At 35.3% G+C, this 26,588-nt stretch overlaps 1 protein-coding gene across 4 annotated transcripts in view; it reads right to left on the reverse strand.

The window, feature by feature from the left end:
- The window catches only part of LOC127880866 (prestin-like), a 97,752-nt gene that overhangs the window by 13,444 nt on the left and 57,720 nt on the right, over positions 1–26,588 (reverse strand). For all 4 annotated transcript variants that reach the window (XM_052428334.1, XM_052428335.1, XM_052428336.1 and 1 more), the window contains 12 exons: positions 19,776–20,099; positions 16,263–16,373; positions 13,599–13,813; positions 12,644–12,808; positions 11,685–11,846; positions 9,542–9,624; positions 8,901–9,048; positions 8,302–8,415; positions 5,921–5,998; positions 5,195–5,290; positions 3,985–4,091; positions 565–634 (listed from right to left, as the gene is read on the reverse strand). In XM_052428334.1, coding sequence (XP_052284294.1) covers positions 565–634; positions 3,985–4,091; positions 5,195–5,290; positions 5,921–5,998; positions 8,302–8,415; positions 8,901–9,048; positions 9,542–9,624; positions 11,685–11,846; positions 12,644–12,808; positions 13,599–13,813; positions 16,263–16,373; positions 19,776–20,099 — 1,673 coding nt within the window. The remainder of the gene's footprint in view (positions 1–564; positions 635–3,984; positions 4,092–5,194; positions 5,291–5,920; positions 5,999–8,301; positions 8,416–8,900; positions 9,049–9,541; positions 9,625–11,684; positions 11,847–12,643; positions 12,809–13,598; positions 13,814–16,262; positions 16,374–19,775; positions 20,100–26,588) is intronic.

Raw genomic sequence — 26,588 nt, forward strand, 5'->3', positions numbered from 1 at the left:
TGGGAGAAGAAGTTAAACCTTAGACCATTTTATGCAGACAAACCAACCAACAAATGAATCAACAGATTGACTCACTTATAACTCCAACCTTCAAAGTTAAAGACAAAAACACTTATATTTTACTATCATATTTTACCATTGCATATCCTGAAATGAAACTTTTTATGAAAGCAGGCAAGATGCCTATATGCTAGGAACTTAAAGGAAGGGGGACACGGAACACGGTCTTCTCTGGGTAGTCTTTCATGGTAAGTTATTTTTTAACTTGCATTATAAACGACAAAGATACAGTTCAGACAATCAGTTTATGGCCAAATTTGACCAATGACCTCCAGTCAAGACCATTAAAATTATTAAGAAAGATGGGTGTTACAGGCAACACCCCATCTCCTCATCATGGTCATATGTGGAAAAAAACAAAAATGCGTTATGAATGACAAAGTCACAGTCTAAAGGACAGTCTCTGAGGACTGAACACAAGCACACCCATACGCTTTACCACTGCTATATCGAACTTTCCGCAAACCTGCTATAAAAAACACAGTTTTCGAATGCATACCTTACCTTCTTAAAGACACGGATGTCTCTGTAAATATCTGTGCCAGGTATCTGTCCCAAAAGGGTTGCATAAGGTCTGAAATAAAAACAAATTTCAGAGAAACTGCATAGATACTCCGCAAATGAATGGGTTAATTTATAGCACAGGGAAGGGAAATAAGCTAATTTACAAGAGTTCCACCGTCGAAGACATATGCCCCCCCAAACAGGGCTTTGAACTAGTGACCCAAAATTTAATAGAGGTCATCTACTGTCCATGGCCAATGCAAATGTGAAGTATCAAGCCAATCAGTAAATTCATTGACGAGTTATTGATTGGAAACGATTTTCACACTTATTGTGACAGTGACCTTGACCTTTGACCTAGTGATCCAAATTTGAATTTAGGTCAAGGCAAATGCGCATTGGAAGTTTTAAGCCAATCGGTCAATTGGTTGGCGAGTAATTGATCGGAAATGATTTTCACACTGATTGAGACAGTGACTGTGACCTTTGACATAGTGACCCCAATTTCAATAGGGGTCATCTACTGTGCAAGGCCAATGCACATGTGAAGTATCAAGCCAATCAGTCAATTTGTTGACGAGTTATTGATCGTAAATGATTTTCACACTTATTGTGACAGTGACCTTTACCTTTTACCTAGTGACCCCAATATCAATAGGGGTCATGTACTTTCCAAGGCCAATGAACATGTGAAGTATCAAGCCTTTCTGTCAATCAGTTGATGAGTTATTGCTCGGAAACAGAGAGAATACTAGGTTAGCGTTGAATACAGAGAAGTTTATGTTGCGAGGCTTAGAACGCCGGGAGCGCGAGCCTTGGGAGCGCTTTGGTGTTCGAGCCAAGCAACATAAACTTCTCTGTATTCAACGCTAATCCTAGTATTCTATTTATCCCATTGATTTTTTTTCAACGTGACATTTAACATAACTACCCTAGATCTAATAACCTTAGCCTATCAATTATTTTAATTCATTCTTAAAAATCGCTTAAAATCTAACGCATGTTACCATGCATAGTGATATAAATGTATTTGTTCTGGTACGCATAATGGTCTTAAAAAATTGACACACAAACTGTAAAACTAGTAAAAATATCACCATATGCCTTGATTCAATTTTACGCAGCATGCGAATTATAACACATTACCACCGCAAAAAGAAGATTTACTTTACTATAATTCATATTATTTTCGAAAGAAAATGATCAAAATCAAATATGGCGGCGATTGCTCTTGACAAAATGATGTCGATGTCAACATAGATTCTACATGTACACAATTGACGAATAAACAGACAATTGCAGCGACTGACACTTTATTTGACTTAATATGCAGGGCAATACGTTTTCGGACTTCGGACGACGAAATTAAAGGACGCACATAACGTGTTTTTTATATAATGTTATGGGTATGCCGTGTGTGATCCAATGCATCAATGGCCCCCATCATGGACATGTTTAAATCATTTCCCCGAGAACAGGGATCGACAAAAGTACAAACAACAAGATGCGTTTGTGAAACACAATGTCCCCCTATATGATGTTTGACCTTGAAGGATGACCTTGACCTTGACCCTTCACCACTCAAATGTGCAGCTCCATGAGATACACATGCATTTCAAATATAAAATTGCTAGCTTCAATATTGCAGAAGTGACATTACATGAGCAATTTTGACCCATATATTTGACCTTGAAGGATGACCTTGACCTTTCACCACTCAAAATGTGCAGCTCCATGAGATACACATGCATGCCAAATATCAAGTTGCTATCTTAAATATTGCAAAAGTATTCATAAAATAAGCGATTTGGGCCACATATATTTGACCTCTGACCTTGAAGGATGACCTTGACCTTGACCTTTCACCACTCAAAATGTGCAGCTCCATGAGATACACATGCATGCCAAATATCAAGTTTCTATCTTCAATATTGCAATAGTATTCATAAAATGAGCTATTTTGGCCACATATATTTGACCTCTGACCTTGAAGGATGACCTTGACCTTTCACCACTCAAAATGTGCAGCTCCATGAGATACACATGCATGCCAAATATCAAGTTGCTATATTCAATATACCAAAAGTTATTGCAAAATGTTAAAGTTGGCGCAAACCAACCAACCAACAGACCAACCAACCAACAGACAGGGCAAAAACAATGTGTCCCCCACTACTATAGTGGGGGACATAAAAAACCAAAACACGTTCGAACTAGTATCTTACCTTTAATTATCCTTTCAAATCCATCTAATAATCCATTTAACTCAATAATTGGCGATTTTGCATCTAGGGTCTTTAATAATTATTTTAGCATAGTTAAATAAAGACCCTTATGCCATCCTATCACTATTTTCAAATGAATTTATGAACTCGATAAACTTTCTTCTTCGTCACACGCTACGTCATGTACTCTATGTACATTACTGCTGTTAAAATGAACCGGAGCAGTTTATCAAATAATAGCCGTTGGTAAACTCGGATGCATTTGCAGATTTCTGCATACACACATAATTATGTTTAAACTTGCACAATGTTATTTGTCTATGGTAAATGCTCTTATTGTACAAGAATATAATTTAATATATACATACACAAAGAATGGAAAACATTCCATTACACAACAGATAAATCAGTGGATAATACCCGTGTACAAAATGGGACATTCCGAATTCTTGTGTGGTGCTATTTTTACCATCTAAAACTTTACACAGCTCTATGCTTAAAGTGAATTAAATCGGATAGCAAATATTGCAGATTATTTATGAATTGTGCGATATTTGTATGGCTTGTTGTACATTCTTAAATGTCAAAAGTATATGCATGGATTATAAACAATGCACATTACACGAAATAAGGAAAATGTGATAAATTGACAATTCAAATACAGTTTGTCGGTATACAGTACATGTACATGTGAAATAAGTCGCGTTTATAATAAATCCTCAATTTTTTTTTGGAAAATGACGCAATAAGTGTCATTTTATGACGCCATCAATCAGCTGATTCATTACATGGATGGCGAAAAATTATGTCATATGACTAGATTTAAAGGTTGAAGGTCGTATAATTTTGAAGCTAAAGTTTTCTCGACTTTATTAATTATGAAAAATCATTCAGTGGTAAAGTAAAAAATAGTCCGTGCAAGTGACAGGTATATCCCACAGTGTTGAATACAGTCTTGTATATTCCATAAGGTGTTATACCGTCAATGTCGCGTTGAAAATGGGATAAAAATTAGTCTACCAACAGATTGACCCACAGACATCCAGCAAAACAATATACCCCCACTTTTTCAAAGGGGGGCATAATAACAAGAGATGCTTGTAAAACATGTGTGCCCGCCCAGCTTGCAGCAAAGTCATCGCTGTAACCTTGACATGCCAATCATAAATCTAACTTTGGGTATTGAGTGCCGAACCTTTGGCTTCGACACACGATGGTGAGAATGTTGAAAATGACTGCGCAGCCCAATCCTAGGTCAACATCCAGTAAAACTGTAGTCAGGAAGGCTACAATCCACACAGCCTAAAATATACATATATTTATACATGTAAACCATACAATAGTTTAACAAAATAGTGAATACTTGGGTCTTATAAAATGAAAGCAAATATTCATTAAGTATAAATAAATTTTAACATTTACAGACCTCCTCTAATATAATAGTCTTTATGAAAAGATGACATTAAAGTTTATTCTAAGTTTTGTGTATAACACTTTATTCTTTTATTAATCTAATTACTGAATATTTCGAAATATTCCACTTATATACATATACTGACTAGGTTTCATGATGATTGTGTGATAAATGTGGCTTCTAATAAATAAAATTTAATTTTCTAAGAAACAACCAGTACACTTGTGTAAATATATGCATCTAAGTTTTTTCCTTTAATGGAACACAATAGTGAGTGACCTAGTTAATTGTGACCTTGATTTGTTCAGTTCGGTCCTCAGCCAAGGGGACAAATTTTCTGACCAAGTTTCATGAAGATTGGGCAACAGATGTGGCCTTAAAAGTGTTCATTATCTTTTCCTTTAAATTTGACCTAGTTCCTAGTTTTTGACCCCAAGTGGCCCAGTTTGGAAATAAGCAAAGATATAATGAGAACAAATTATCCCCTGGGTGCAAAAAGGTAACATGTGACATTGAAATGAGAAGGTAATTGGTACCTTTTTGCACCAATGCAGCGAAATGCTCTGATCAATATTCATGAATATTGGGAAATAACTGTGGCCTCTTGAGTGTTCACAAAGCAAATGTAAACGATGCATGGTGGACAAAAGGTAATCACAAAAGCTCGCCATGAGCACTTGTGCTAAAGTACGATAAAACTTATACACCCATTATGGTATTTGACCTTATAACATAATGGCATTATAAAACCATCAATACATATCATCGTTCATTTGAAGTTTTGCAGCAGAATAAAATTATTTTTTTTTTTCATTTAAATAACAAGTGGTTCATTTACAACTGAGAAAAACTGACATCTATTTTACAACTGAGACAAAGTTGTCGAACCGAAATATCAAAATATAAATACCTTTTTATTTGGTATCTGCTGAGATGGAATGAAATATATGATGAAAGTATTATGTTCTTTGAAGTAGGTTCTGCTACTTACGAAGTCAATAATAGAGACTTTCCAGAGTTTCGGCAGTTCAAGTGCTTGCAAAAACATTCCACGGAGGGCGACTATAATGACGGATGCCAGCACGCACTACAGGAATAGAAAATAATTTCTATGAGAAGTACACCTTAACAAATCAGTCAGCTGCTAGAGTCTGAATTGGCAGGTCTTCTTGATATTGCTACCAAATAAAACCATGCATTCCTTTTATTATGATTGTTTAACAATACTTAAATTGACAGATTTGAGAGTGTTTCAAAAAAATAATAATCAAAGGTTATATGAAGAATTATAAGAAGAGAAAAACAACATTATTATTTTCTTTGATTTTCCTTTCAATCAAAACATGAAATTGACTGCATTTACATACACATATGAAAATAACTTTCAAAACATACCAAATGTTTTCCTCTATCTATGTACCATATCGTTACAAGTGAGAGATGTTTTGGGACAACTTAGGACTTAATGCAAGTGCATAGTGTTTCCGAACAGTCTCCTCAGGGACAGTACTTTTCAATTTTATGGATTTTTGTCTATAAAGGTGATCTTTTCTTTAGAAAAAAATCCAGTGTATCATTATGCCGATAGTATTGACCCTAATTAGTCTGGACAGCACTGGCTAATTTGGGACAACACTTTACTCACAACCATTAAGCCCTGTTTTCCCAGACTGTTGTTCATGGTATACAAAGATTGTTTGACCATAGGGATACATACATTTGGCAATGTTCTGAAGTAGGGTCCGATAGCCAGGATGACGACCAGCAGTAGAGCACAAGAAATCAGGCCAGCAACCTACATGGTAAGTAGATGAAAAATATACAAGATTAAAATGTGATATGCTGACTTTTGTATGTCATAGTTGATAGAGTGTGAAACTTACACATTTAATAATAGCTGATCATATACAGAGTTGTTAACAAACAAGTGGTGTACAGGATATGGTGTCCGCCTAGAGATCGGGAGGTCACTGGTTCTATCCCCAAAATGGGAGCGTTCTTTAGATTGCCCCCATAAACACCAAGTACTGGTTCTAGTCCCAGGAAATGGACTCGAGAGCGTTTCAAATGATCCTTAGGCTTTCTATGCAATCAAGCTAAAATAAACTAAACAAGTGGTAAACAGTTTACCAGAACAACAACAATAAAACCTTGTATTGTATGACTGTATAGTTGTATAAATATGTATGTGTTATTTTAAAAAGATTTAAATAAGAAATAAATTCATTAATTTAATCATTATTATATGTATATTTTATTTATTCAAAGTTAGTAATACATTAACACGCAAAGATGTTTCACGACACCTTAGTAGCAATATTACAGTCTTCTTCAAACACAAAGCTGTAAAATCTGAAAGATGTGATAAAACAAAAGATTCAATATTAGAAACTATTCCATAGCTGCTCTGACAATTGATTGTAGAGTGTTTTGACAATCTGTGCAATACTTTTGAACATCAGGGCCCCTATTCACCAACCCATTCTTAGAATTAGAATAAAGTATAATCCAAACAAGGGCTGTTTGTAAAACATGCATGCCCCCAAAATGGGCTGTCCGTTGTACTGGCAGCCATTGTGTGAATACGTTTTTTGTCACTGTGACCTTGACCATTGACCTAGTGACCTGAAAATCAATAGGGGTCATCTGCGAGTCACGATCAATGTACCTATGAAGTGTCATGATCCTAGGCAAAAGCGTTCTTGAGTTATCATCCGAAAATCATTTTATTTCGGGTCACCGTGACCTTGACCTTTGACCTTGTGACCTCAAAATCAATAGGGGTCATCTGCGAGTCATGATCAATCTACCTATGAAGTTTCATGATCCTATGCATATGTGTTCTTGAGTTATCATCCGAAAATCATTTTACTATTTTGGGTCACCTGTGACCTTGACCTTTGACCTAGTGACCTGAAAATCAATAGGGGTCATCTGCGAGTCATGATCAATCTACCTATGAAGTTTCATGATCCTAGGCATACTAGTATGTGTTCTTGAATTATCATCCGAAAATCATTTTACTATTTCTGGTCACCATGACCTTGACCTTTGACCTAGTGACCTCAAAATCAATAGGGGTCATCTGCGAGTCATGATCAATTTACCCATGAAGTTTCATGATCCTAGGCGTATGCGTTCTTGAGTTATCATCCGGAAACCATTTTACTATTTCGGGTCACCGTGACCTTGACCTTTGACCTCAAAATCTATAGGGGTCATCTGCAAGTCATGATCAATCTACCCATGAAGTTTCATGATCCTAGGCGTATGCATTCTTGAGTTATCATCCGGAAACCATTTTACTATTTTGGGTCACCGTGACCTTGACCTTTGACCTAGTGACCTCAAAATCAATAGGGGTCATCTGCAAGTCATGATCAATGTACCTATGAAGTTTCATAATCCTAGGCCCAAGCGTTCTTGAGTTATCGTCTGACAACCACCTGGTGGACGGAGCGACCGACAGACAGACCCATATTACTATTTCAGGTCACCGTGACCTTGACCTTTGACCTAGTGACCTCAAAATCAATAGGGGTCATCTGTGAGTCATGATCAATCTACCCATGAAGTTTCATGATCCTAGGCATATGCGTTCTTGAGTTATCATACGGAAACCAATTTACTATTTCAGGTCACCGTGACCTTGACCTTTGACCTAGTGACCTCAAAATCAATAGGGGTCATCTGCAAGTCATGATCAATGTACCTATGAAGTTTCATGATCCTAGGCCCAAGCGTTCTTGAGTTATTGTCTGACAACCACCTGGTGGCTGGACCGACCGACCGACCGACCGACATGAGCAAAGCAACATACCCCCTCTTCTTCGAAGGGGGGCATAAAAAATATATCCAATGTTTCAATATATACAGGCTTCCACTGGTGATAATGTCCTTAACAGAATTAACAGAATGTTGTACATGGAGAGTGATGTAGATACATTGTAGAGGCAGTAAATGCCAAGTTTGACTCAAAATTAAAGCAATTCTTGGAATATGCCAATTTTAGGAACCTTCTTTATTCTCAGACTTTTTTAGTCTAAGACTAAAGTCTCTCAAAATTGTTTGGCAAATATAAGTCGTGATGTTGCCCACCTGTGTTTTACCGCCGACTCGTTCCTGGACAAGACTTCTGGACAGCGATGCAGACGGGGCAGCAGACGAGAGAAATGAGGAGATTATCGTTGAAATACCGTAGGCCACCAGTTCCTGAAATCAGCAAATAAACATGATACAACATCATATGAGCCTCGTTTTGAGAAAATGGGTATTATAATTGATTAATATTCACTGTTAATTTTTACTGTTTGAAACAGTGAATTATCATTTTTAATTCACAGATGTTTCTCTATAAACCTTCGGAAAACATAAAAATAAAACAATTTTAATTGCAAAGTGAATACAACAATTTCCATGGCAAAAGTAAAAACAACCATTTCCATTGCAAACTAAACGCAACAATGTCTACTTGTTTTATAGTAAATAAAACTATTTTTTGTTTGCTGCAGAGTACATACAATGCTTTCCATTTGATGCACAGTATATACAATGTTTTTGTTTGTGTTTTTTGCCGTGTTAATACAGCAAATTCCATTTGATGCATAGTAAATGCATATATGTGTATGGTACTGTATGTAAAATATGCAACAATGTAAATTTTTAACTAAATAATGAAAATTTATTGAAATGTTTACCTGATCAGCATTGACTTCATAGTCGTGCTTCTGTGCCAGAAGTTTTCCCATGGAGATTGAGATTGCAAAGATGACGATCGAGAGTGCTATGGCATCTGAGATTACATCGGGAATTCGAGAAAAATTCTTCAGGTTTGGCATAGGTAACCTGCAAAATTGCATACCCGCTATATGATAATTCTCTTATGATATTATACTTGAAATTCCAATCTACGCAACATAAGAAAATATAATATATGTAGAGAAAATTACCATCATCAAGTACATAATGTTAGAGCAATATAAAGATATAACTACAGTTAAAATAATTTGTAATTTATATTTCATTTACTGAAATGTCATACACCACTTCAAAGCATACAAGTGTTTCTGAAATATATTTTCTGCATATATTTCAACTTTGTATACATGTTATAAAAAATTAAGGACAAATAAAGTGACATAATTTTACATCAATCTTACATGATAAACTCGGAGACAGAAAAGACTGTAGACAAATGCCGTCATGTAACATGTTTAATATTTTATAAGTCTACTTTAAGTTGCCTTGTATCCCATACTAATACAGTTGCCCAATAACAGTGTTATCTGAATTTCACTTGAAGCAGTACCGTACATGGAGCATTGTGCACTAAACATACCCTGTTGGAATGTCAGAGACCACGGGCACACTGTATTTGGTTTCCAGCTTTATAAAATATGAGATCACCGTTGCTAATACGACCTGAAACATGGTCAAAATAACTCATATTTGTAATGTACAGATTAACAAGAGCACCGCATAACGGGTGCCACGCTCGGCTGCGAAAGCTTGTCAGATTTTTTTTTTTTTAAAGAGGTCACAGTGACCTAGACCTTTGACCTAGTGACCCAACGAGAGATGTGTTTGTCAGAAACACAATGCCCCCTACTGCGCCGCATTGAAATAAAATTTCTTTTTATCATTTGGTAGGTATAGAAATCATCTCCCTTCAAAGGTTATTACTTCCCTTGAATTTTGTCCAATCCAACAGAGGGTTGGGGGACGGGAGGGGGGGGGGGGGGGGGGGGGGGGGGGGGGGGGGGTGGGGAGGGTCTCACAGTCAATTATGACCATGTCAGACATCACTGACAACCAAGGCCTTAGGTTTAAAAGAGCATAGCCAGAGTTGATCATGTATCTATGGACATAAGTCCACAGGTATGTAAAGAACATCAAAGAAATTATAGTTATATCATTTAAAAAAACTTTGACAAATCAATCATTTGGGTTATAAATAATCAAAATAATAAATCTGTACAGTAACTGTGAAAAGAACTTCAATTCTTGGTAAGGAAATATATAATATGAGATTTATAATTATATAAATTACTTCCCTTGAAAATAATTGTCTGTAACAAATCTCTATTTTTAGTAGCAAATAATTAAAACCACTACCGTGACTGTAGATTCACCACTAAAAATGTGCAGCTCCATCAGATACACATGCATGCCAAATATATAAAGTGGCTATGTTCAATATTGAATAATTTTCTCCCTTTTTAAAGCTTATTACTTCCCTTAAATCTGTATTTTTTACCGTAGACCGTAAAGGATGACCTTGACCTTTTACCACAATGTGTTTGTTAGAAACACAATGCCGCCTATTGCGCCGCTTTGATTTATTTAACAAAAATATATACGTGGGCAGGTCAGATAACTATGTCCATTTAAAGCTTATTACTTCCCTTGACTTTGTTTTTTGGACCCTAGACCTTGAAGGATGATGTTCACCTTGAAATTTTACCACTCAACATGTGCAGCTCCATGAGATACACATGCATGCCAAATATCAAGGTGCTATCTTCAATATTTAAAAAGTTATGGCCAATGTTAAGGTTTTAGCACGACGCCTATGACAATAGCTCGAGTTTTCTCCGAAAACAGCCTCGCTAAAAACTGGGTCATATTACACAAACTCAACAGCAATTTCAAAATTGATGATAAAAAGTCTTAAATAATGTTACCAGAACATTGATAACACAGACGACTTAATCGTAGATTGACTCGTAAATGTTTGACAATCTATATCGGTAAACCGGTAGGCAGGTTGGCCCTGTATTCAAAATCCCTTTCGTAGACATAAGACATAAAGCCCAGATTTAGACACTAGAAAATATCTTTGAGGCTAACAAAGTATTAATGGATAGTAAAATTGCGTATGTAATTGTGCAATCATTTAAAATAAAGAAAGTAGCAATTTCAAGCTAGGAAATACCAAAAATATTCAGCTCTTAGAAGAACATAACTTCATTTCCTTGCTTTCAAGTACCAATATGTATCATGTTTTACGTGCACCCAATTTTGTAAAGCCAATCATGGCGTTTATTATGGGTAATTTGGATAGCACACTGAATGTTTGGTAAATTAGCCACTCAGAATATTTTGTGTTGTATCTATGTATAAAGCTTAGCAACTTTTAAAATTTAAATATGGGGGTTAAAAACTGCCTGTCATACATGGTAAAGTAAGGTATGTCAGTTATTACTGATATATGAAAGAACAATAATGAAGTTAACCCTTTCCCCCATAAGAAGCAAAGTGAAAATGGCTTTTGCAACCAGCATACAACCAGAACAGTCTGCGAGTAACTCGCAGTCTGTTCAGGTTTCATGCCGTTTGCTGCTCATAAGTAACTAAGGGTTGGAAATGAAGCCTTTAAAAATTGAATCTAGTAAGGAAGGTCTTAAATTAAATTAAACTTTCTAAGGGACTAAGAATACGTACAAATACGTATCTACGTGGTAAAGGGTTAAAGTTCATACCACGATGAGTTCAATGGGAACAGGCATGAACATTTTGGCCTTCAGCTTTGGATTCTGGTTGATGTAGGTAGACACGCTGTATAGGATCGCTATACACACCAACGACATGAGTACGGTCACATAGTTCGTTTGAGCAATCTTCGAGAAGAAATCTATATAAGTCTACAATGAAACAAAGAGACCTATGTTTGTTAATTACTACAACTCTTTCCAGTTTAAATGACACACCTGAATATATTTACACAATAAATTTTCTTTTTATAGAAAATATTGTAAGTAGATTTTATAGATAGCTGAGAAAAGATACAAAAGAGTGTAACTGAAATGTCAACTTCGTACAAAGGAAGTCCATTGAATCAATGTTTGCTTACAGTTAAATCAACAAAACTTTCTTTGGCTGTGTACATTTTATAAAAAGTAAGAGGTTCTTCAATAAGAACATTTTTCACATGCATATTTAAGCTCAATATTAAATGTTACAAATACATTTTTTACCTACAGACAATGTTGCTAGCAATTGTACTGTTTAAAATGCTTGTTTTTATAACACCAATGATACAAACAGCCGAGTCCTTTAAACATATCAAGAAGATAATGCAAAACAAGTGTATATGACACAGAAACATCAAGCTGATACAGTTTTCTGCTAATTCCGAGGCACGCAGTTACCAATCCATTCTTAGACTCAAGAATAAAGAATAGACTTCGAACCAGAAAAGCCAGTTCTCGCAATGAACATGTTCAGACCACCAATGGCACTTTTCGCATAAATAAAATGTCCTCAATAACAAAATACGTAGTAAGAGGCGATTCATGCCAAGTTTGACTCAAAATTGAAGCAAGTGTTTATCAATTTAAAGAATATTCTTTATTTTAATATAGTATAAAGCCTACGAATTGTCAAGTGAATTTGGGCCCTGGTCATGTGCAGGTAAATAAAGTGCAGTAAAGTGCCTTACATAAACCAATTTCAGAGCGCCGTTGTATCGTGCAGTCTTGATGGCGAAGATGTGCTTGATCTGACTGGTGAACACATGACACGCGGCCCCCGTGGTGAACCCCGCTATGAGCGAGTCCGACAGATACACGGTAACAAAGCCCAGCCGAAATATGCCCATCAGCAGCTGGAAGAAGCAGACAGAAAATTGAAAATATTTTAGCTGCGTTCTGGGAAAACTGGGCTTAATGTATATGTGTAAAGTTTCATCCCAAATTAACCTGTGCTGTTTGGAAAGAGTTGTTCCTGATTAGCCTGTGCACTGCGGACGCACAGGTTAATCTAAGGCGACACTTTACACACATTTGAAGTTTGTGATGAAGCTTGCACTTTTGAAAGACAACTGAGTTTATATCACTAATAATCATTATGAAGTATGTGTTATTTCAGGCTCTACAGGTTTATTTAACCCTTTCCCACTCAGAGGCAAAGTGAAAATGGCTATGTGCAAACAGCATAAAACCAGAACAGCCTGCGAGTAACTCGCAGTCTGTTCAGGTTTTATGCTGTTGTTTGCTACTCATCAGTATCTAAGGTTTGGAAATGACGCCTTAAAAACTTGAATCTTGTAAGAAAGGTCTTTAATTAAATGTAGCTTTTTAAGGGACTACAATTGCTAAAAATACGTATCTAAGAGGTAAAGAGTTGAATACGTATCTAAGAGGTAAAGAGTTGAATACGTATCTAAGTGGTAAAGAGTTGAATACGTATCTAAGAGGTAAAGAGTTGAATACGTATCTAAGTGGTTAAGGGTTAAAGTAACCTAAGCTATGACTTGTTGCATGGGGCTATAGTCATAGAGTGTAACAAACATTAGAGACCATTGTAAACATCTGCATTTGATTTTGATAAGACAGATTCCTAGCCATTTGAAACAACTCGCTTAAACTTAACCTGAACAATTTATTTTTTTTTACCTGAATTACACCAGCAACAAGAGAGACAGACATTGCAAACTGCAATCGAATATCAAGCTCCTCATCGCTCATTTCGTCCGTGTTGGCCAGAGGATTGGTGGTGTTTTTGTCTGTGTCATTGGGGGTCAGGATAGGGATGCTACTGTCCTGGGACACAAGGCTGAAACCCTTGCTAACAGTTGACCCAATCATCAGGGTGGCGACAGCAAACGTACCTGTGAGAGGAAAAACTTTTTTATGTCCATTTTTTTAAATGAAATTCGAATTATTTGTATTTATCTTCTAACGCAGCCCCCCACACCGCTTACTTTATAGGTAAAAAAAAAATATATATTTTATTTTTATTTTATTACATGGGGATATGTTTGACGCTTTTGTTATCATTTGCAAATGTTGCCAAACTAAATATATCATTAATGTTTCCGTTAATTAAAATAGCTACAGATATTTTACAATAGGAGTTCTTTATGAAAGCAGTCGTAAATATCTGTACAAGCAAACTAGCGAAGAAATTTGCCTTCAGATTTGAGTTTAACCCATTTATGCCTAGCGTCTAGAAAAAAGGCTTTGGCAAACAGCGTAGACCCAGATGAGACGCCACATGTCTCATCAGGGTCTGCGCTGTTTTCTTAAAGGAAATTCTGTAAGAAATATTCTAAATATAGAAATAAATATACTAGACATCCCTTATTTTGGAAATAAATTGATCCAATTTAGAAGGATGGGAGAGTCCACTAGGCATAAATGGGTTAAATGGAGTTGAGCACATACCCAGCACTTGGCAATGAGCATTATGAACACATATACATACACATTGCTGGTAATATCTAGTTTATACATGTATAACTGCTTTTGTTTACACTCTATGGTGTTAATCGTCAAATTAATAAAAATTTAATTTCAGAGTTTACAAATTCTTGGAACCACCTTTTTTATAATACAGTAAAACATAATTTAAAAGTATCAAGGATTTTGAAAGATAGGAAAATAATAGCTTATTTTCACAAACAATTAAAGTTGGAAAAGCTGTGCAAGATACAACCCACATACAGATATTGAAAGAAAATATATTTATTATATTAAATTTATCACATCAAGAAGGTGAAAATAAATCATGAATGGGCAAAGTATCATCTTGATACCAGGAGTTGCGTAAATTTAATCATTTAGTACAAAGATAAAAGCAAATGATTTATATAAGGCACACATGTAAACCATCAAGCTCATTATATCATGACGCACATGTTAATGCATTTGCCAAATTTATATTCGCAAGGAATAAAATTAATCTCCAATACTGCTAAACGGGTTCAAAACTGATAAATTTGTATCCATGTTGCGAGAAATATATTAAAACTAAGCCGTTTGTTCATAGACTGGTTTTGTTTTCTGCAGGAAGTGTTTTTATTACAAAGCTTTCAAATTTTATGTATGCCAAATCAGGGTTGTGATTGAGGCAAAGTCAGAGGGGAGGAAAATTCTGTCGAATGATTTTGACTACGCGATGGCGCGCATAACGCAATGAAACACTTGAAAACAGACATTAAAATAAACCACTTCTTGAACTTCATAACAATATTTCTTTATAAAAACCTGTTAAACTTCACATTTAACATACTGAGGATGCAAAGTAAACAGTTAAGTAAGTATTTATTGTGATCAATAGCAGCAGTTTTTCAATTTATTGAATTACAGTTAATGGACTAAATAAAAACAAACACACTTGAGTGCTCTTCTTGTGTCAATGATGTATTAACTGAGTTAAATTAATATATTTAATTTGTTTACCTTTCAATATCTTGCATTTCACATCTTCTCTCAGTTCAACGCTTTCAGTTAACTGAACAGCGTGACAAACATAATAAAGCAGAATATGCATATGAATCTGATTATACACAGACCCACAGACATAAATTAAATCATGTTTGTCTATTTCCATGTTCGAACGATACTCTTCTAAATTGTTTTACTTCGCGAGTAGACTAAACTCCAATTTGCAAACACTGGTTTACGTGAGACAAATTCAGTGGGCACATTTCTTAACAAAATATGTGTTGCTTGTATCTAAAACGTAGTCTTTTTTGTTGACAAACACACTTCATTATTCCTATCAGACTAGGTGATGTCAGTCGTTTATTCGATTCCTATTCATCATTTCAATAATCTTAATTTTTTCTTCACAACGGCGCAATTTGCAAACAAATCAGCTGAGCGCATTTTAAGAAAACAATTTTAATTGGAAGATTGGGAAACGACAGCCAATTATATGGCTCGTTTTAAAAATGCTTAGACAGAATCTACCATTGTAAAATGCGGAGAGATTTTGCAGGCCGCGGATATTTCGGGCCGCTTATAAAATACGTCTGCAGAATCGGTGGTAGCCCCTCTCCCCCACATTTTTTTAAACGAAATTACGCGAATCTCAGAAGTGACCTCCGGGACAACCCGAATCGCGGAAATCCGCGGAAAAATCACACCCCTGCAAATGATATCAAGATACTAATTTGCATCAGTGCAACACCAGTTCACTCCAATCTTTGAAATAATGGCTTAAAATTAATAAAACGCAGTTATACCACACTTACGGGGTTGGCTTTATCTATGTGTTATGTGGGTGTTTTTTAATATTTATTCTTCAAAAATTTGAATGATTTAAACAATTACCCATAGAGACGTGTTTGGAAGATCCCAAAAAGCAATACAGCAGCACTGGGAAAAAGGACATGTAAAGTCCATACACTGGTGGCAGCGTCGTCAACATGCCATACGCCATGCCTACAAATGAGTTACAAAGTGTCAAATCAAGGCAAAGTGACTTATAGTAAATAAAACCCACAATAAATATGGTGCCTGACGTTAATGCATTATGTGCACAATGACGTAAATAAAAAGAAAAATTAAACTAAGACAAAAATGTCTAAATACATTTGAAAATGCAAAACAAAACAAGAGCAACGCATAACGGGTGCCATGCTCGGCTACGGGTGCACTCACGGTTTTGAATAAATGAAAGCTTGTCAGATTTTTATTTTTTTTTAAAGGTCACAGTGACCTTGACCTATGACCTAGTGACCCAAAAATGGGTGTGGCGTGTAGAACTCATCAAGGTGCATCCACATATAAAGTTTCAAAGTTGTAGGTGGAAGCAATATGATTTTAGAGCCAATGTTCAAAACCTAAACAAAATGTTAAAGATTTAGCACGCCGTGGACGGCGCACAACGAGCTGGCTATGACAATACCTCGGGTTTTCTCCGAAAACGCCGAGCTAAAAATTACTGTATTATGTGCATTTGGAATCAGACATTAATATTGGAATGGACATCATTTTGGTAATTTTCTCCATCAACACATTTCATGTTCTGAATATTTTTTTGTAATATTCTATCTAAACTTATCATTTGTCATTTTTTGAGGATTTAAAAAATAAATAAATCCCACATCCAGTTTGGAAGTGAAGTCAATTTAAAAGATGCAATAATATACATATCTATTTAACTTATAATTTGTAAAAATTAATACTTAAACTGGTAAAACTGCATGTAATTGTAATAAATTTTTGAAACCACCCAATTTATTCCCAGATGAAGTTTTCCTCCAACTTCACATAATAGTAATTATTAACTCTTTCAGTGCTGGAACCGAATTTTGAAGGCCTTTGCAAACAGTTTGGATCCAGATGAGACGCCACAGAACGTGGCGTCTCATCAGGATCCAAACTGTTTGCTATTCTGATAGTATTCTTTGAAAAAAATCGAAGAAAATGCTTATTTTAGAAATTCAGCAGATGACATTTTAGCAGACGACAAGTTTCCCAGCATGCAAAGGGTTAATAGTGTGTTAAAACAAAGTTAGTAACTTGTACAGATAATGTATTTTTCAAGCAACAAGCAAATGTAAAGCAGAATGTGTTGTCCCTGATTAACCTGTGCAGAGGGCACAGGCTTATCTTCAATGACACTTTACTCAAACGCATTAGGCCCTGTTATTCCATGAGTGCGGCCCAAAAAGTTTAATCCTAACTTTGTGAGTAAAAGTACAGGGCATTAAAAACAGCAGGTTTCAAACAAGATATTTTACAGAAAGTTGTAATAGAAAACTTCATGAAAATATTTCCCATTTAATTTGTTCAGTCATAATAGCACAACATCTCATCATTTATAAGATTATAAGAATGAAAACTGAGAATGAAAAAAAAAACTACACAAAATGTGTTATTCTAGATGTTGACAAATTGAAACTCAAAAATTAAATATGCAGAGTCAGCATATGACAATGGTGTATAGATACATTTGTATGAGTCTGGTAATACATCACTCACCAGGTACGGTAGCAGTGCCACAAGTAACTAATACTAATGAAGATGAACTGTAAATGGCTACTTGAACATCCAGTATAATCTAACTAAATTCAGTTCAATCAAATTTATGAGGAGCGAAGGACCAGTTTTTACCAACCCATTTAAAATGTTAAAATGGGTGTGATTTAAGAGCTGTCACAGGGGAGAAAAATGACCTACCCCCCCCCCCCCCCCTAACACAGTTCAACCAATCTCTTTATTTCTATATTGATCCCGCAAAGTTTTTTTACTTTAGAATTAAATGACCCTCAGTTAACAGATTGATATCACAACGCTGATTGGGCTAGAATTAAATGACCCTCAGTTAACAGATTGATATCACACCCCTGATTGGGCTAGAATTAAATGACCCTCAGTTAACAAATTGATATCACACCCCTGATTGGGCTAGAATTAAATGACCCTCAGTTAACAGATTGATGATTCAACAATTTTCTAACCCTTTGTCCCCTGTTACCCCAAAATAGGATGCCTCAAACATTTATAAAACAGAAAACCAACGCTAAGGACATGGCACGAATACCATAGATGGGTTATCATTATTGGTAACTTTTGTCTTTGGTATTGTCTTATTTTTCAATAAGGATTATCAAGTTATTAAGTACCAGTTTGCTAAAATGTGTCAATAAAAAAAAAAAACAAGAGATATGTTTGTCAGAAACACACTGCCCCCTATTGCGCCGCTTTGAAATAAATTTTCAATATATCATTTGGCAGGTTTAGAAATTATCTCCCTTTTAAAGCTTATTACTTCCCTTGGATTGTATTGGTTGACTTTGGACCTTGAAGGAATACCTTGACCATTCACCACTTCAAATGTGCAGCTTAATGAGATACACATGCATGCCAAATATCAAGTTGCTATCTTCAATATTGCAAAAGTTATGGCCAATGTTAAAAGTTTTCGGACGGACAGATAGACAGACAGACGGACAGACTGACTGCTATATGCCATCCTACCGGGGGCATAAAAATTATTAACTTCAAAATTAACAATAATCTGTGGACAGTCCGTTAAAGCAAGAATAATTTTCCGGGACTTGTGTTCAAGCTAAAATTAACAGCAAACTTAATGTAAACTTGAATAGGTCAAGCTTGTACAAACATATGGGTTCAATGTCAGAATTTAGTATTATTATCATTATTCATATCAAAATATTTACACAAGAGCTGTGTATGTGCATTTGCACATTTGTAATATGTCCCATAGCAAGAATTAATCATCATTTCTTTTGGCAATCAATTTGTCACCAAGTGTCAGTTGACCTATATGTAATTAAGTCTGGTTGAATCACAATGGAATAGATGCGACTGCTCAGCATGTGCCTCTGTTGATGAACTTAATAGGCCAAACAAAATATCAATGTTTTTTCAAACCTGTCATATGAGCAGAAGATAAAAAATGTTTTCAAAGCCATTGCAAAAAAATATATTATAGTGGAAACATTCTGCAATTGCAATTGTGCAACAGAATTAAATTAATAAACAGACTTTAAGTGGTCTTCAAATATTAAAATAATTTGTGCACAAAGTAAAAAACACATATCAAACTCAAATGAGCCATACTCTTGGATAACACTGGGCTTAATGCATGTGGTCAAAGTATTGTACCAGATTGACCTGTGCAGTCCTCACAGGCTAATCACAGACTCAAATATGTCTAGACTGGATTTTCACTAAGAAAAGACTTCCTTTAAACACAAATTCCATAAAAGTGTTAAGTATTAACCCTGATTAGCCAGTTCACAGTCTCATGTGGGACAACATTTTAGGCACTTGCATTAAGCCCCATTTTCCCAAAACGCAGGTCATATATACCTTGAGGAATGTGCATGACTCCAACAGTCAGCCCCGACACAATGTCCCCAGGCAGATCCGTCCTGATATTGTAGCTCTTCATGATGGGAAAGAAGGGGAACAGATTGAGCAAGAAACCCTTAAAGCAGCCCAGGGAGCACACGCATTTGGACACCTTCTTTCGTAGTGCCTCTTTGACTTTAACCGCAGGTTTTTTGCTCGGCTCATAGTTTTCATCGAGGTTATGCTGATTGAAAACCGGTCGCTGAACGTGCAATTTCGGGTTGCCATTTCTGTCCAGATTGTCGGCCCTGATCAGCTGATAAACCTCATCTTGAGCTTGAGCTGAAACGGAAAATAGAATCAGAACTTCAAAACTGTTGAAGTCACATGTAAAGTAAGAATTGGCAGTCTAAATGTCAGTAACAGACTACTGCAGCTATTACTTACACTCATGCCCAAAACTCATAATTTAATATTCTCACATGTAACTGAGTTATCAATGTTGTTCAGTATATGGATGTGTACTAATTCCACCGTCCATATTATCCCAATCAATATTATTCCCAGTCCATTATTCAGAGTCTATATTATTCCCCATCCATATTATTCTCCATCCATATTATTCTCCATCCATATTATTCAGAGTCTATTTTATTCAGAGTCTATATTATTCCCAGTCCATATTATTCCCCATCCATATTATTCAGAGTCTATATTATTCCAAGTCTATATTATCCAGAGTCCATATTATTCAGGCTCTATATTATAAAGAGTCTATGTTATTTAGAATCTGTATTATTCAGAGTCTATATTATTCAGAGTCTATATTTTTCAGAGTCTATATTATTCAGAGTCTATATTACTCAGAGTCCATATTATTCTCAGTCCATATTATTCAAAGTCCATATTATTCAGAGTCCATACTATTCCCAGTCCATATTATTCAGAGTCCATACTATTCCCAGTCCATATTATTCAGAGTTCATATTATTTCCAGTCCATATTATTCAGATTCTATATTATTCAGATTCTATATTATTCAGAGTCTATATTATTCAGAGTTTATATTATTCAGAGTCTATATTATTCAGAGTCCATATTATTCAGAGTCCATATTATTCAGAGTTTATATTATTCAGAGTCTATATTATTCCCTGTCCATATTATTCAGAGTTCATATTATTCAGAGTCCATATCATTCAGAGTATATATCATTTCCTGTCCATATTATTCAGAGTTTATATTATTCCCAGTCCATATTATTCAGAGTCCATATTATTCAGAGTCTATATTATTTAGAGTCCATACTATTCAGAGTCCATCTTAATCAGAGTCTATATGATTCAGAGTCTATATTATTCACTGTCCATATTATTCCCAGTCCATATTATTCATAGTCTATATTATTCATAGTCCATATTATTCCTAGTCCATATTATTCCCAGCCTATATTATTCAGAGTCCATTTTATTCCCAGTCCAGATTATACCCAGTCCTTATTATTCCATGAAAGCAATTAATAATCAAACAATAGCGATATAATAATCAGAAATGTCAGGTATCAGTTCCAATGAAGAGTAACAACTGAACAGTTTATTCCAGCATGCAGGGTTTTTTTTGGATGAAATATTCGGCGTTATTCGGCCCCATTCCCCCATCTTTAGAGTATATATTTTCCCCCCAAATATTTTTAAAATTCCCCTCTCGCAAGTGTTATTAATTTTAATCAATACCTCATTTAAATACGTCTTTCGTTATGAATTTACTACAATTTGTCTGAACTGCATCCTAGTGTTTACTTTATTTTAGCCTTTTCCGCAAACCGTACGTAGTTCACTATCACGACTTTCGCTTTACGACATCTACCACAAACCATACGTATTCCAACATGTCGCACAACAACAAAAGCTAACGTAAAAAAACGACAAGTCTGTTTTAACTTAAAAATAAATTGATATTCTTTTCAAACAAGTACAACTTAAAAGTCAGTCTTCTTTAAATGCCTGCAGTGAAACGCCAGAAACGTCCCGTCAAGAGAGTGTTGAAAGACTGTTTAGTTTGCTCAACCTGTTTTGCACGCCACAGAGAAACAGGCAAGGGGAAGCTACCCTGAAGTCCCTGATCAGACTTTGTCTGCACACGGAGAGACTTGGTGAAGAGGAGGTCACCATAATAATTGATAAATTCGCTGAAAAGCCCAGAAATGTTGAACTTTGAACATGAACATAACATGTTAATGAATAAAAGAGTTTTAATTATGTTTTTCTCCCTCTGTATGGTGAATTATAGTGTTATAACTGGATTTTGTACTGTAACTAACTAAGCATAGAAAGTTCCCCCTTTTCCCCATTTACGTGCGAATTTTCCCCCTCTCAAGGGACCCGACTCCCTTCCCCCAAAATTGAAAAAAAAAACTGGCATGTAAATATAAATATATTAACAAGAGCACCGCCTTGCGGTTGCAGACCGCTCATCTATTTTTCTTTTTAAAGGTGTTAAGGGACCTTTCTCAATTTCAATCACAAAGGAGGGACAGGTGGAGTGGAGAGGGGTGTATAGTGTTTGGGTGTGGTCATTTATTACATTATCTTCCAAAAATGCAAAATAATGCAAAAAAAAATTGGGGGGGGGGGGATTCTTTTGGGTGGGATGGTTGGACAGTATTTCAAATAAAAATAAATGTTTGCCAGAACTTGCTTTGAATAATTTTTTTTTTTTTTTTTTACCTTTGACCTTGAAGGATCACCTTGACCTTGAACTTCCACCACTCAAAATGTGCAGCTTTTGAGAAGGCAGCTTTGAAATATTATTTTTTGACCTTTGACCTTGAAGGATGACATTGACCTTGAATTTCCAACACTCAAAATGTGCAGCTTCATGATAACGCCGCTTTGAAATTGTTATTTGTTTGACTTTTGACCTTGAAGGATGATCTTGACCTTGAAGAATGACCTTGACCTTGAACTTCCACCATTCAAAATGTGCAGCTTCATGAGAACGCCGTTTTTATTATTTTTTTTAACCTTTGACCTTGAAGGATGACCTTGACCTTGAAGGATGACCTTGACCTTGAACTTCTACCACTCAAAATGTGCAGCTTCATGAGAATGTCGCTTTGAATTTTTTATATTTTTTTTTTACCTTGAAGGATGACCTTGACCTTGAACTTCCACCACTCAAAATGTGCAGCTTTATGATAATGCTGATTTGATTTTTTTTATATTTTGTTTGACCTTTGACCTTGAAGGATGACCTTGACCTTGAACCTACACCGCTCAAAATGTGCAGCTTCATGATAACGCCACTTTGAATTATTTATCTTTTACCTTTGACCTTGAAGGATGACCTTGACCTTGAAGAAGAACCTTGACCTTGAACTTCCCCCACTCAAAATGTGCAGCTTCATGATAACACCACTTTGAAATTTTTGATTTGTTTTTTGACCTTTTACCTTGAAGGATGACCTTGACCTTGAAGGATGACCTTAAACTTCAACCACTCAAAATGTGCAGCTTCATGAGAACGCCGCTTTGAATCATTTATTTTTTTACCTTGAAGGATGACCTTGAATGATGCCCTTGACCTTGAACTTCCACCACTCAATATGTGCAGCTTCATGAGATACTCATGCATGCCAAATATCAAGTTGCTATCTTCAATATTAAAAAAGTTATGGCAAATGTAAAAGTTTTCGGATGGACAGACACCATAAATTTGACACTTGATCTTGAAGGATGACCTTGACCTTGACCTTTCACCACTCCAAATGTGCAGCCTCATAAGATACACATGCATGCCTAATATCAAGTTGCTATCTTAAAAAGTGAAAAAGTTATGGCCAATGTTAAATTTTTTTTCGGAGGACAGACAGACTGCCTGACATACTGATGGACAGTTCAACTGCTATATGCCACCCTACTGGGGGCATAACAAAAAATTGGGGGTTGGGGATAGGGGGTTGGTGTGAGGGTGTGCTGGTCATTTATTAGATGATCTTTAATATAAAAAAAATAATGGGGGGGGGGTTGAGGGGGGATTCGGGGGGGGGGGGGGGGTATGTCAGGTGAGAGTTGTTTTGTCAATGTATCAATCAAATGTATAATCATAAATAAAGAAGTTTTGGCAATTTAAGCAAAATTTAATAACTTGTCCTTGAGAGTCAAGGTCATTTAAATGTTAAGGTAATTCAACTTTCCAGGTACAGTACCCTCATGATAGCATGAAAGTATTTAATGTTTAAAAGCAATAGCCTTGATACTTTAGAGGTAAAGTGGTTCTTAACACAAAATGTAACCATATATTCAAAGTTTCTAAGTCAAAAAAGGGCCATAATTCCATAAAAATGACAACCTAAGTCATGCAACTTGTCCTTTACTATCCCCTTATGATAGTTTGCGAGTGTTCCAAGTATGAAAGCAATATCTATGATACTTTAGGGGTAAAGTGGACCAAAACACAAAACTGAACATAATTTTCAAGTATAAATGGCCCATAATTCCGTCAAAATGCCAGTCTTAGTTACATAACTTTGCCTGCACAGTCCCCTTACGATAGTTAGTAAGTGTTGCAAGTATGAAAGCAATAGCTTTGATACTTAAAGGGATCTTTTCACGCTTTGGTAAATTGACAAAATTGAAAAAAGTTGTTTCAGATTCGTAAGTTTTCGTTTTAGTTATGATATTTGTGAGGAAACAGTAATACTGAACATTAACCATGCTCTAATATAGCCATTATATGCATCTTTTGACGATTTTAAAACCTAAAAATTATAAAGCGTTGCAACGCGAAACGATTGAATAATTTGGAGAGTTCTGTTTTTGTCGTTAAATTTTGTGAAACTACGAAGATTGCTTATATAAGGTATAAAATACGTCACGGATGTGTACTAGGCGGAATAGCTCAGTAGGCTAAAGCGTTTTTACTTCAGGACTCTGGCAGGACTCCAGGGGTCACTGGTTCGAAACCTGCTCCGGGCAATGTTCTTTTCCTTTTTTTAATTTTTTTCTTGATTTTTTACTGGAGCTTTTACGATCCAATGTTTACATTTATCAATATAAAGCATTTAATGAATAAGTTAAAAAAATGCCAAAATCTGTGAAAAGGCCCCTTTAAGGAATAAAATAGACCTAAACACAAAACTTAACCAAAATTTTCAATTTTCTAAGTATAAAAAGGGCACATAATTCGGTCAAAATGCAAGCCAGAGTTATCTAACTTTGCCTGCCCAGTCCCCTCATGATTGTAAGTAAGTGTTACAAGTTTGAATGCAATAACATTGATACTTTATGAGAAAAGTGGACCTAAACGCAAAACTTAACTGGACGCCGACGCCAAGGTGATGACAATAGCTCATACATTTTTTTTTCAAAAAATAGATGAGCTAAAAATGTTTTAATTTCTACAGCAAACTAAAAGCATTGTGAATTAATGGTAAACTGAAAATAATCATTTATTATTACTGAGCATTAAATAGCACACAATGCAAAGTTCATATGTCACACTACCAAATTAATATAGATCTACTTTAATCATCATCATAAACATCTTACTGATTTTAATCAATAATAACCGTGTGACTACAAATTGTATGCTAAATAAAATGAAGCTAACAATTGGCATGGAAATTAATGGATTCATAAATAATCCACATATGTAAAGTAATGAATTTTCTAGTTTTTTATCAAACTTAAATACAATCCAACTAAATATACAGCATGATTAACACTTCCCATTTCAAACAATAAAACAAATAGTTAAAAATCAAAACAAAGACCAAAAAATAAAAACAAAAACAATATGATACCTGCAGGCATATTCTTTTATTACCACACCTAATTCAAGCAGAAAAATTAACAGATTGTTCCCTTTGTAAAATTAATGCTTCTCTACTAATATATTCTCTGGGAATGTTATAACATGTATATACATTTGTCCAATACTATATACATCTATAAAGTGCACTATTGCCTACACTTTGACAACAAAAATTATGATGGTAATTCACAACATTGGATTCTAATTTCTTTTATAGTCTCCAATAATTTCACAAAAATGAATTTTAAGCTGCATCAGCAGGAGAGAAACCCGATACAATGTGGTGTTGACACAGGAGAGAAACCACGGTTCATGCAAGGCATTGGTTGTCTAAACCGGTTTTAAGGTTCATGGGGGGGATAAAATTCATTAAAACTTCGCTTTGGTTTTTCTTCATTCAATGTGGTACAATATGGTCAAACTATATATCATTTTAAAGCTAAAGACGGATAGAATAACATAAACACATTTTTGACATTCAATATTTGTGTGCTTTATTCATATTTTGGTTTAAAACCAATACATTTTTACACTAATTTACAAAATCTCAATCTAAAGTTAGGAAGGAAATGCACTACCTTAAGTTGAATAAATACAAAGCTATATACATATACAAGGTCAAGTTAGCAACATTTCACAGAAAATTATTGTCATTAAACAACAAATGCGTTTTTATTCAACTGCTTTTTGTTGATAAATTTCCTAAACAAAGTTCTAAAAATAACTAAAACGTAACTACTTTTTAAAAATCCAGGTATGGTGGATAATAAGAGTCACAATTCTATTTCAAAGGCTTAACAATTTTGTTATTTACCTCTCAACCAAATTGCAAATTTAAACCATCTCAAATTGAAATAGATTGCAGACGACATATACAATTGTAAAGGAATATAAAGAAATTGGCAAACCGATTGATTTTATATTTCGATTCCTTCTACCCATTTTGAAAGCGTGGCCATCGCTGTGCTCCGTAGAAAAACGTGCAAAACAAATCGGTCGAAACCACGTGCAGTGGTG

Source organism: Dreissena polymorpha, chromosome 5 (genome assembly GCF_020536995.1).
Source record: "Dreissena polymorpha isolate Duluth1 chromosome 5, UMN_Dpol_1.0, whole genome shotgun sequence".
Lineage (NCBI taxonomy): Eukaryota > Metazoa > Mollusca > Bivalvia > Myida > Dreissenidae > Dreissena > Dreissena polymorpha.